At 36.7% G+C, this 12601-nt stretch overlaps 1 protein-coding gene across 1 annotated transcript in view; it reads right to left on the bottom strand.

The window, feature by feature from the left end:
* DMD (dystrophin) overlaps positions 1 to 12601 on the bottom strand; it is a 2243521-nt gene that overhangs the window by 829893 nt on the left and 1401027 nt on the right. Inside the window, exon 46 of the mRNA XM_060293058.2 lies at positions 1677 to 1824. Within this exon, the coding sequence (XP_060149041.1) occupies positions 1677 to 1824 (148 nt within the window). The remainder of the gene's footprint in view (positions 1 to 1676; positions 1825 to 12601) is intronic.

The raw sequence follows: 12601 nt of genomic DNA, 5'->3' as shown, positions 1-12601 counted from the left end.
ATTTAAATTAATTAACAGTCATTAAAATTAAAAACTCAATTCCTCAGTCACATCAGTTACCTTTCAAGTCCTCAAAAGGCACATACAGCTAGTGGCTACTAAAACTGATAATGTACAACATAGCCATCATGACAGAAAGTTCTATCGGACAGTGCTGATCTAGATTGTCTAAGGAAAAAAGGAAATCAATGCATATTTTTTAATAAGTGAACACCACTAAACATGTCTCTTAAATGAATTATCAATTAGATTGCTATATATAACACTCAATACATTTAGGAAAGATGAATTTTCAAGAACAGACTGAGTTTATTTTTCCATGGCATAACCGTCTTCAAATGAACTATGGATCAAAAACGTTTTATTTTTTGACTCTCAAATACCTAGTGCATTATCTGACATATAGTAGGTGCTCAATATTTGTTTATTGAACTAAGCAATATTTTTCTTTTCATACTTTATCCTCTGTTCAGGTACACATTTTTTATTTCACAGAAATAAGTAGTTGACATGGAGTCTAATTTGCATGTGCAGACCAACCGAATCAATGATAAAGAAGCAGTCCCATTTCCCTTTGATTGTGTGACCTCGTAAAATGAGGACAATAACGACCATTTTCAAAGTCTGATAAGATTAAATAAAATAGCAGATGTAAATACATCTAATACTTAGTATAAAACAGGGGATGATTAAATGTTAATTTCCCTTTCCCTTTTACCTTCCCTTCAAGAACTAAAGTAAAACAGATCCAAAAGAGTTTGTTTCCTAAAACTAAAACCATGAAAGTCCACCCATCTGCACAATCAAAGCATCTCAGTCTGGGTGGGGACTGGTGCATAGATAAGATACGTATAAATTTCTCCATTTATTTTTATATATTTTAAAACAATAAAACTGAATAAATAAATGTAATAGAATTAATAGATGAGTAATAAAACTTTTGAATTTTGAGATGCTGCTAAAAAAAAAAAAAAAAGCGTCTCAGTCAGCCAGGAGAGGTAATCAGTATTAAGCAGACAGCACAGTAGGTAGACAAGAAAAACCACTTGAATAAACTGGAAGTCTATTAAACCAGTATAGAAAGTGAGCCAACATCACCTCTCCAACACCACAGACAAAACAACCCAAAACAAAACATTGCTTCAGGCAAATCGAATGCCTTTAATTAAAGGCTGAAGTACTGAGACTAATTTGGCAATTAAGATCTTCCCTAAGAAATGGCATTCATTTCTATAAAGATTCTCCTCAGTTTTTGAAATTATTTGGAGCTGTGGAATTCTCCATTAAGTCTAAAATTAATTTTACCTTGGTTTAAAAAGTATCACCATGTATTTTACACACACATATATATCGCATACACACTTTTTAAAAAATACATACTCACTGGGCTAAGACAAAATAAAGTTGTGAGAAAAACTAGTAAGGAACTATCAATATTCTAATGGACAGGAAATCAATGATTAAATACATTTAAAAAAATAGATTCATAGACTCTTTTTTTTTTTTTTCGCCCCACCATGTGGCTTGTGGCATCTTAATTCCCTAACCAGGGCTTGAACCCAGGCCACGGTAGTGAAAGCGCAGAGTCCTAACAACTGGGCCTCATGGGAACTGCCCCTAGATTCATAAACTCTTAATACAAGTAGGCCCTGGGAGATTTTAGGAAATAAAATTACCTTGACTTCCTCAAGTTTTTCTTTCAGTTGCTGCTCATTTTCAGGTTCAAGTGGAATACTAGTAATGTTATCTGCTTCTTCCAACCATAAAACAAATTCATTTAAATCTCTTTGAAATTCTGACAAGATATCCTTTTGTTCTTCTAGCCTGGAGAAAGAAGAATAAAATTGTTATCCACAACATATTTCTCAAACTTTCTTTTTTTATTTAGGAAAACTTTAAAAAATTGCACTTTCAATAAAATAAGCCATTTTAAGATGTTAACAATATAATATTTTTAAAGAAAATTTATTCACAGAGCAATTTCAATACCTCAAAAATCTCTAAAAGGTGAGATTAAAATTGGTCAAGAAAAAAATTCTAATTTTAAAATTCCAACATTACGTTATTAAACTAGAGCAGTGTTTCTCAACCTCAGCACTACTGACATTTAGGATTAAATAACCCTTAGTTGTGAATGGGCTGTTCTGGGCATGGCAGGAAGTTTAGCAGTATCCTAGGCCTTTCCCCACTGTATGCCAGTAGCATTCCCCCAGTTTTGACAACCAAAAATGTCTTGACGCATAGTCAAGTATCACCTGGGGGGCAAAACTGCCCCTGGTTGAGAACAACTTCACTAGAGTAAGTATCTAAAATGAAGTTGCATGTTTTAAAATGTTGAAATAAAATACATCTTTATGGGGCTTCCCTGGTGGCGCAGTGGTTGAGAATCTGCCTGCCAATGCAAGGGACATGGGTTTGAGCCCTGGTCCAGGAAGATCCCACATGCCACAGAGCAACTAAGCCCGTGCACCACAACTGAGCCCATGTGCCACAACTACTGAAGTGTACCCTAGAGCCCGTGCTCTGCAACAAGAGAAGCTACCGCAATGAGAAGCCCATGCACCACAACAAAGAGTAGCCCCCGCTCGCCGCAACTAGAGAAATCCCGTGTGCAGCAACGAAGACCCAACACAGCCAAAAATAAATAAATAAATAAATTAAAAATATATATATATCTTTATGGAAAATTGTAAGGTAAACGTAAAAACAAGATAATTAAATGAAAACACTAAATTACTGCATGTTAAAATGTTTTCCAAATTATGACTCATAATCCTTTTGGAGAAAAGAGGGAAACTGATTTAAAATACTTAACATATGTTGTACTAGTGGAAGTTTTTAATTATAAAAACACATACACTGTATGTTACTCAATTAGCCATAAATTTATTCTTACATATTGAATCATAACACAGCTGAGCAAAATGAGCTGCGCTTAAAATAATTTACATTTTTTTGTTTTGTTGTCTTTTGGGAACTATCTATCTCTGGTATGTAAGTTTTTAATTGAAGTATAATATACATATAGGAAAGCACACATATAACTATACAGCTCAATATAGTTTTAAAAAATGGATACACCAAATAACGAGAAAAGGAATAGAATGTTATCAGAAGCTCAGAGGCCCGCTCTTGACCCTTGCAGTCACTACCTCCAAGTGTACAGTAACCAGTCAACTTTGATTACTTTGCCTGTATGAACGTTATGTATATGGAATCATATAGTCTTTCATTCAATATAATGTTTATAATCATCATTCGGGTTGTGTGTAGTTATCTTCCTCCCTATATAGTACTAAATTGTATAAATATATAATATATCTCTATTGGTTTCCATTTGGGGGCTGTTAGGCTAATTTTTTTTTTTTTTGCTTCAACTTAACACATATTCATTGAGGGCTCATTTACTTCCAGTGACTCAACTGGGCATTAGAATCAAATATAAATGTATTATGTACCTTGCCTCGAGAATCTCACAGTCCATGAGAGGAAAGAAGCATGTAAATCTAGGACTATGATGGAATATTGTAGAGCATAAGTTACTTCTGGGGCAGGGCATAGGAGATGTCCCAGAGAAGATAATGGTCTACCTGGGTCTTGAAGCATGAAAAGAGATATTATTCATAGCCTGTGCAAAAATAGGGCATTGAGAGAACTACAGTTACACTAATTCTCCAAACCATATCTGGTTATTGGATTTGTACTGGTCTATCCTCAGTTAAGTTCTTTGCTGGGAGCTTGTCCAAAGTCTACCTGGGGCACATGAGAAGACATTCTCTTCTCTGTCTATTCTTAAAACAGTAGATCCTATAAAAACCCAAGTCATATATGGGCTCCTGTGAAAACTCAACTCATATTATATCACCGTTGCACTCAAAACTCTTCTATTGCTTCCCAATTCATTCACATAAAAAGTCAAAGTCATTACAGCTCCCTATGAGTGTCTAGGTTTGCTCTGTTCAATATACTAGACACCTTTGCATGTGGCTACTGAACACCTGAAATGATGTAAGGGGAACTGGGGTGGGCTGTAAGTGTAAAATGCACACCAGGTTTCAAAGACTTAGTACAAAAAAAACATCTCTGTACGTTCTACTCAGTTTTGCTGTGAACCTAAAACTGCTATAAAAAAATAAAACTATTCCAGGGGAAGGGTGGGGGGGAGGGGTAGATTGGGAGTTCGGGACTGACAGGTACACACCGCTGTATTTAAAATAGATAACCAACAAGGACCTTCTGTTAAAAAAAAAATTTAGACATTCACAGAAAAACAGAGAAGATGAAAAGGCAGAGGGCTATGTACCAGATGAAGGAACAAGATAAAACTGCAGAAAAACAACCAAATGAAGTGGAAATAGGCAACCTTCCAGAAAAAGAATTCAAAATAATGATAGTGAAGATGATCCAGGATCTCGGAAAAAGAATGGAGGCAAAGATCAAGAAGATGCAAGAAATCTGTAACAAAGACCTAGGAGAATTAAGGAACAAACAAACAGAGATGAACAATACACTAACTGAAATGAAAACTACACTAGAAGGAATCAATAGCAGAATAACTGAGGAAGAAGAACAGATAAGTGACCTGGAAGACAGAATGGTAGAATTCACTGCTGCAGAACAGAATAAACAAAAATGAATGAAAAGGAATGAAGACAGCCTAACAGACCTCTGGGACAACATTAAAAGAAACAACATTGGCATTATAGGGGTCCCAAAAGGAGAAGAGAGAGAAAAAGGACCTGAGAAAACACTTGAAGAGATTACAGTTGAAAATGTCCCACATGGGAAAGGAAATAGCCACCCAAGTCCAGGAAGCACAGTGAGTCCCACACAGGATAAACCCAAGGAGAAACGTGTGGAGACACAGAGTAATCAAATTGGCAAAAATTAAAGACAAAGAAAAATTATTGAAAGCAGCAAGGGAAAAATGACAAATAACACACAAGGGAACTCCCATAAGGTTAACAGCTGATTTCTCAGCAGAAACTCTACAAGCCAGAAGGGAGTGGCATGATATACTTAAAGTGATGAAATGGAAGAACCTACAACCAAGATTACTCTACCCGGCAAGGATCTCATTCAGATTCGATGGAGAAATCAAAAGCTTTACAGATAAGCAAAAGCTAAGAGAATTCAGCACCACCAAACCAGCTCTACAACAATTGCTAAAGGAACTTCTCTAAGTGGGAACCACAAGAGAAGAAAAGGACCTACAAAAACAAACCCCAAACAATTAAGAAAATGGTAATAGGAACAAACATATCAATAATTACCTTAAACGTGAATGCATTAAATGCTCCAGCCAAAAGACACAGGCTCGCTGAATGGATACAAATACAAGACCCATATATATGCTGTCTATAAGAGACCCACTTCAGACCTAGGGACACATACAGACTGAAAGTGAGGGGATGGAAAAAGATATTCCATGCAAATGGAAATTAAAAGAAAGCTGGAGGAGCAATACTCATATCAGATAAAATAGACTTTAAAATAAAGAATGTTACAAGAGACAAGGAAGGACACTACATAATGATCAAGGGATCAATCCAAGAAGAAGATATAACAATTATAAATATATATGCACCCAACATAGGAGCACCTAAACACGTAAGGCAACTGTTAACAGCTATAAAAGAGGAAATGGACAGTAACATAATAATAGTGGGGGACTTTAACACCTCACTTACACCAATGGACAGATCATCCAAAATGAAAATTAATAAGGAAACAGAAGCTTTAAATGACGCAATAGACCAGACAGGTTTAACTGATATTTATAGGACATTCCACCCAAAAACAGCAGATTACACTTTCTTCTCAAGTGCACACAGAACATTCTCCAGGATAGATCACATCTTGGGTGACAAATCAAGCCTCAGTAAATTTAAGAAAACTGAAATCATATCAAGCATCTTTTCTGACCACAACACTATGAGATTAGAAATGAATTACATGGAAAGAAATGTAAAAAACACAAACACATGGAGGCTAAACAATACGTTACTAAATAACCAAGAGATCACTGAAGAAACCAAAGAGGAAATCAAAAAAATACCTACAGACAAATGACAATGAAAATACTACGATCCAAAACCTGTGGGATGCAGCAAAAGCAGTTCTAAGAGGGAAGTTTATAGCTATACAAGCCTACCTCAAGAAACAAGAAAAATCTCAAATGAACAATCTAACCTTACAACTAAAGGAACTAGAGAAAGAAGAATAAACAAAACCCAAAGTTAGCGGAAGGAAAGAAATCATAAAGATAAGAGCAGAAATAACTGAAATAGAAACAAAGGAAACGATACCAAAGATCAATAAAACTAAAAGCTGGTTATTTGAGAAGATAAACAAAATTGATAAACCATTAGCCAGACTCATCAAGAAAAAGAGGGAGAGGACTAAAATCAGAAAAATTATAAATCAAAAAGGAGAAGTTACAAAGGACACCACAGAAATACAAAGCATCCTAAGAGACTACTATAAGCAACTCGATGCCAATAAAATGGACAACCTGGAGGAAATGGACAAATTTTTAGAAAGGTATAACCTTCAAGACTGAACCAGAAAGAAATAGAAAATATGAACAGACCAATCACAAGTAATGAAATTAAACTGTGATTAAATATCTTCCAACAAACAAAAGTCCAGCACCAGATGGCTTCACAGGTGAATTCTATCAAACATTTAGAAAAGAGCTAACACCCATCCTTCTCAAACTCTTCCAAAAAATTGTGGAGGAAAGAACACTCGCAAGCTCATTCTATGAGGCCACCATCACCATGATACAGAAAAGACAAAGATACTATAAAAAAAGAAAATTACAGACCAATATCACTGATGAATACAGATGCAAAAATCCGCAACAGAATACTAGCAAACAGAATCTAACAGCACATTAAAAGGATCATACAGCATGATCAAGTGGGATTTATCCCAGGGATGCAAGGATTCTACAATATACGCAAATCAATCAATGTGATACACCATATTAACAAACTGAAGAATAAAAACCATATGATCATCTCAATAGATGTAGAAAAAGCTTTTAACAAAATTCAACACCCATTTATGATAAAAACTCTCCAGAAAGTGGGCACAGAGGGAACCTAACTCAATATAATAAAGGCCATATACGACAAACCCACAGCAAACATCATTCTCAATGGTGAAAAACTGAAAGCATTTCCTCTAAGATCAGGAACAAGACAAGGATGCCCACTCTCACCACTATTATTCAGCGTAGTTTTGGAAGTCCTAGCCATGGCAATCAGAGAAGAAAAAGAAATAAAAGAATACAAATTGGAGAAGAAGAAGTAAAACTGTCACTGTTTGTAGATGACATGACACTGTACATATAGAATCTGAAAGATGCCACTAGAAAACTACTAGAGCTAATCAATGAATTTGGTAAAGTTGCAGGATAGAAAATTAATGCACAGAAATCTCTTGCATTCCTATACACTAATGATGAAAAATCTGAAAGAGAAATCAAGGAAACGTTCTCATTTACCATTGCAACAAAAAGAATAAAATACCTAGGAATAAACATATCTAGGGAGACAAAAGACCTGTATGCAGAAAACTATAAGACAATGATGAAAAAAATTAAAGATGATACAAACAGTTGGAGAGTATACCATGTTCTTAGATTGGAAGAATCAATATTGTGAGAATGACTATACTACCCAAAGCAATCTACATATTCAATGCAATCCCTATCAAATTACCAATGGCTTTTTTTACAGAACTAGAACAAAAAATCTTAATTTGTATGGAGACACAAAAGACCCCGAATAGCCAAAGCAGTCTTGAGGGAAAAAAAACGGAGCTGGAAGAATCAGACTCCCTGACTTCAGACTATAGCACAAAACTGCAGTAATCAAGACAATATGGTACTGGCACAAAAACAGAAATATAGATCAATGGATCAGGATAGAAAGCCCAGAGATAAACCCATGCACCTATGGTCAACTAATCTATGACAACAGAGGCAGGGATATACAATCAGAAAAGACAGTGTTTTCAATAAGTGGTGCTGGGAAAACTGGACAGCTACATGTAAAAGAAGGAAATTAGAACACTCCCTAACACCATACACAAAAATAAACTCAAAATGGATTAGAGACCTAAATGTAAGACCAGACACTATAAAACTCTTAGAGGAAAACGTGGGAAGAACACTCTTTGACCTAAATCACAGCAAGATCTCTTTTGATCCACCTCCTAGAGTAATGGAAATAAAACCAGAAATAAACAAATGGGACCTAATGAAACTTAAAAGCTTTTGCAAAGCAAAGGAAACTGCAAACAAGAGGAAAAGATAACCCTCAGAATGGGAGAAAATATTTGCAAACGAACCAATGGCCAAAGGATTAATCTCTAAAACATATAAACAGCTCAAGCAGCTCAATATTAAAAAAACAAACAACCCAATCCAAAAATGCGCAGAAGACCTAAATAGTCGTTTCTCCAAAGAAGATATACAGATGGCCAAGAAGCACATGAAAAGCTGCTCAACATCACTAATTATTAGAGAAACGCAAATCAAAACTACAATTAGGTATCACCTCACACCAGTTAGAATGGGCATCATCAGAAAATCTACAAACAACAAATGCTGGAGAGGGTGTGGAGAAAAGGGAACCCTCTTGCCCTGTTGGTGGGAATGTAAATTGATACAGCCACTATGGAGAACAGTATGGAGGTTCCTTAAAAAAACTAAAAATAGAATTACTATATGACCCAGCAAAGCCACTCCTGGGCATATACCCAGAGAAAACCATAATTCAAAAGGACACATGCACCCCAATGTTCACTGCAGCAATATTTACAATAGCCAGGTCATGGAAGCAACCTGAATGCCCATCGACAGACGACTGGATAAAGAAGATGTGGTACATATATACAATGGAATATTACTCAGCCATAAGAAGGAACGAAATTGGGTCACTGTAGAGACGTGGATGAATCTAGAGACTGTCATAGAGAGTGAAGTAAGTCAGAAAGAGAAAAACAAATATCGTATATTAACGCATATATGTGGAACCTAGAAAAATGGTACAGATGAACCAGTTTGCAGAGCAGCAATTGAGATACAGATGTAGGGAACAAACATATGGACACCAAGGGAGGAAGTGGTGGGCTGGGTCATGGTGGTGTGATGAATTGGGAGATTGGGATTGACATATATACACTAATATGTATAAAATGGATGACTAATAACCTACTGTATAAAAAATAAATAAAATTCAAAAAAAATAAAACATCTCATTAGTATATTTAATATCATGTACAAGTCAACATAATATTTTTAATATACTGGGTTAAATAAAATATATTCATTTCACCTGTTTCTACTCTTTCTTAAATGTGGCAATTAGAAAATTTAAAATTACATACGAGGCTCACCTTTTTTTTCTATTTAAAAGCACTGATCTATAAAATCTGCTGATACCCTTTCTCTTTACTTCTCTGACCTCATTTCCATCTACTCTCCCTTCTTCTTATCCTTCTTGAGACGCACTTGCTGTGCTCCTGAAATACACTAGATGCATCCCCGCTTCTAAGCTTTTGTACTTGCTGGTTTTTTTCTGCCTAGAATGACCTTACCTCACAAATCAAACGTGGCTGGTTCCCTCACCTCCTGCAGGTCTTTCTTGATGACCCTACTTAAAATCCCACCTCTTCCCTCAAATTTCTGTTCTTTCTCCCTGGTTTATCTTTCTCTTTAGTTCTTAAAACTAACATATACTATAATTTGGTTATTTTGTATATTGTGTATCTCACACACAGGAAATTAAGCTCTCTGAGGGCAAAGATTTTGTCTGTTTTACTTACTACTGTTACCTTTGCTCCTGAAACAATGCCTGGCACAGAATAGATGCTAAATAAATAAGTGTTGCGTGAATGAATGAATTCTGCCTTCATTCTTTTCAATCTTGTGTTCCTGTTTTAAAAGAATCTTTCTCATTCTTTGCAACATTCGTTCTAAAACATGATCTAATTTACTCACCAATGTGCACTACAGTATTCCATCAAATGAAAGACACCTTCAGTTGCAAGTCATTATAGTACCATTGTAAGTACTACGAGGATGTGAGTTGGAGTGGGCAACGGTGCTGATTACATGATGACACTTATTACTTAGAGGTTTTATTTTATTAAGAAATTGTTCTTTTAGGTTTATGTATATTTTTGTCTTATGTTCCTCTTGAAGATGCATAAATAGTAAAATACAAGTGAAAAATTGGTGTGGTATTCTTAAAACTTCCTCATATTTAGAGTCTGAGTCTCCTATAGCACTTTTCCCTTTAAAGTAACTGACGTCTGTCTTTTTCCCTACACAAGGTCATCTTCTGTGGTATCGAGAGTATTGGCAATGTAGCACTTCTTAACAGGGCTCTACTACTGCTTCTTGGATTTTCTTCTAAATCACATGTGTCCTGGCCAGCAGAAATTGTAAAACCCATCCGGATTTCAGTGATATTAATGTGATAAAATGTGCCACTTAGAATGAAATTTGGTTAGTTTGCATAGCCTCCCACCACTGATGTAATGACTTAGGTTCTTTTGGCTGCTACCAAATTGCTGGTTGTTTCAGGATTAAAAAAATAAAGATTCATAATGTAGTGACAGTTTACGGTTACCTTTAGTTTATAATTATGAATGAATATTATCATCGGTATCATGTGCCTGATGCGTGAGCTTATTTTCTGTTAATAGAGTCATTAAAGGTTTGGCATTAATTTCCATGGGAACTACTGTATGATTATATGAGTTTTTGCCAAAAACAAATACTGTGGCTCTTTTTGTAAAGTAAGGATGCCTACGTCAATGTCTAATGTTGACATTAATGGTTATTGAAGTATTTGAGATTTAGGGAGGAAGGGTCAAAAGAGGAAGCCGGTGAAGTGGCTTGAGGCAGGGTTATGAAGTGGCTAGAGTGTTTTGCTTTAACCTCTAGGTGATGAAATACTCCAATTTTTTGAGTAGAGAAAGATTTATTTCATCCACTCACTCTGGCTACTCTGTGGAGAATGGATGTGGGCAAGGGAGGTATGAAGAGAGCCCTGAGTTCTAAAGGGCAGGTTCAAATGGCTGCTAATCAGAGACAAAGGAGGAGCAGTCAAGAAATAGTGCAGCCTTGGGGGCAGGGTCCTGATTGCCCCTCAAGGGATACACATAACAATATCTTTGAGCTCTTCTGCAGAACTAAAACCCCCACCAAATGGAAGATGTTAACTACTTGATGAAGCATTCTTCATTCCAGAGAAAGGCACAGTTGGCCCATCATCACCTGACCCCAGAAGATCTCTGGATTGAAGGAACGCAGGCTCTGCAGGCACCCTGCTCCTTATCAGCAACCCCGCCCCCTTGACTGTATCGCTCCTCACAACCCCCACCCCTGCCCCGAGTTGGGACACACAGTTGTGAGGACATTAGCCCACTGTGGCCTCCTGGCAAAGCAATAAAGCTATTATTTTCTACTTCACCCAAAACCCTGTCTCTGAGATTTAATTCACTGTCAGGGTACAGAGGCCGGTTTCAGCTTCAGAATCAACTATGAGACAATTGAGACCAAGGTGATAGGCAAGGTGATAAAGTAATGAAGGTCCAAATCATGAAGATGTAGCCAGGGACTAGGAAGACAGGATGTTTAAAATGTAGGAGATTCAACAGGACTTGTGGATAAAAGGAGAGAGATTAGCATTAGTAGCTAACAATTATTAAGCACTTTCTATATGCAGCCACTGAATCGAGTACCAAGTTATCACATTACTATTGTGAGATGGGTACTTGCCTTTCCTCATCTACAGATGAAAGAAAATGAGGCTTAGTATTCTCCCCAAGATCAAAGAGCTAATAAGTTGTCAATCCAGCATTCAGTCCTGGGTCATCTAGGTCCAGAGTCTGTGCTCTTCACCTGTTCAACCTATTATACCTGGTCTAGGCGTGAGCCCACCTTATCTGGCTGAACAGACAGTATTTACTCCAGCTGAGAGTACATTTAATTGTATCAGATATTTAAGGGAAATTACTAGTTTCAAAAATAGAGAGATCTTGAGCTCAGGGGAGAGAGGAGGGCTGGAAATATGGAATTCAGAGTCATCAGCATTGAGTTGGAGGATAAAACATAGTAAACTAGCATTTGAACTAATAATGCACACTTCACATTTGGCATCTTCTGAGTCCATTCTTTCTTCACTTCTAGGTTAATGATAGACAATTCTCCCACCTGCTTATTTAAATTGAAAAAAAAAAAGAAGAAAAAGCCCATTTCACAGTCATTCATTGATTTCCTATGCACAGGTAACCTGCGGCTCCTGCCCGTCCCCCACCCTCCCTCTTTGACATGAAAAGCCAAAGGAATGCCTCAGGTGTTCCTCTGGCCCCTGCAAAGGCTACACAGATCTGTGAAGGAGTTCTTCAGCTCAACAAATATTCAGCTGAAGGAGAACACGGTTTTCCCTTCCTGCAGTCTTCATACTGTTTTTTTAGTGATTATCCTGAAGCCCCTACCTTTGACTTCAGAGAGATGTAAGGGGTGATGTAAGGTGGGCAGCCACCCCCACCATAGACACTGCACTCCCCACAAAGC

The sequence above is a fragment of the Globicephala melas genome, chromosome X (genome assembly GCF_963455315.2).
Source record: "Globicephala melas chromosome X, mGloMel1.2, whole genome shotgun sequence".
Taxonomy (NCBI): domain Eukaryota; kingdom Metazoa; phylum Chordata; class Mammalia; order Artiodactyla; family Delphinidae; genus Globicephala; species Globicephala melas.
The sequence above is the reverse complement of the archived record's forward strand: the minus strand, read 5'-3'. Positions and strand labels throughout refer to the sequence as shown.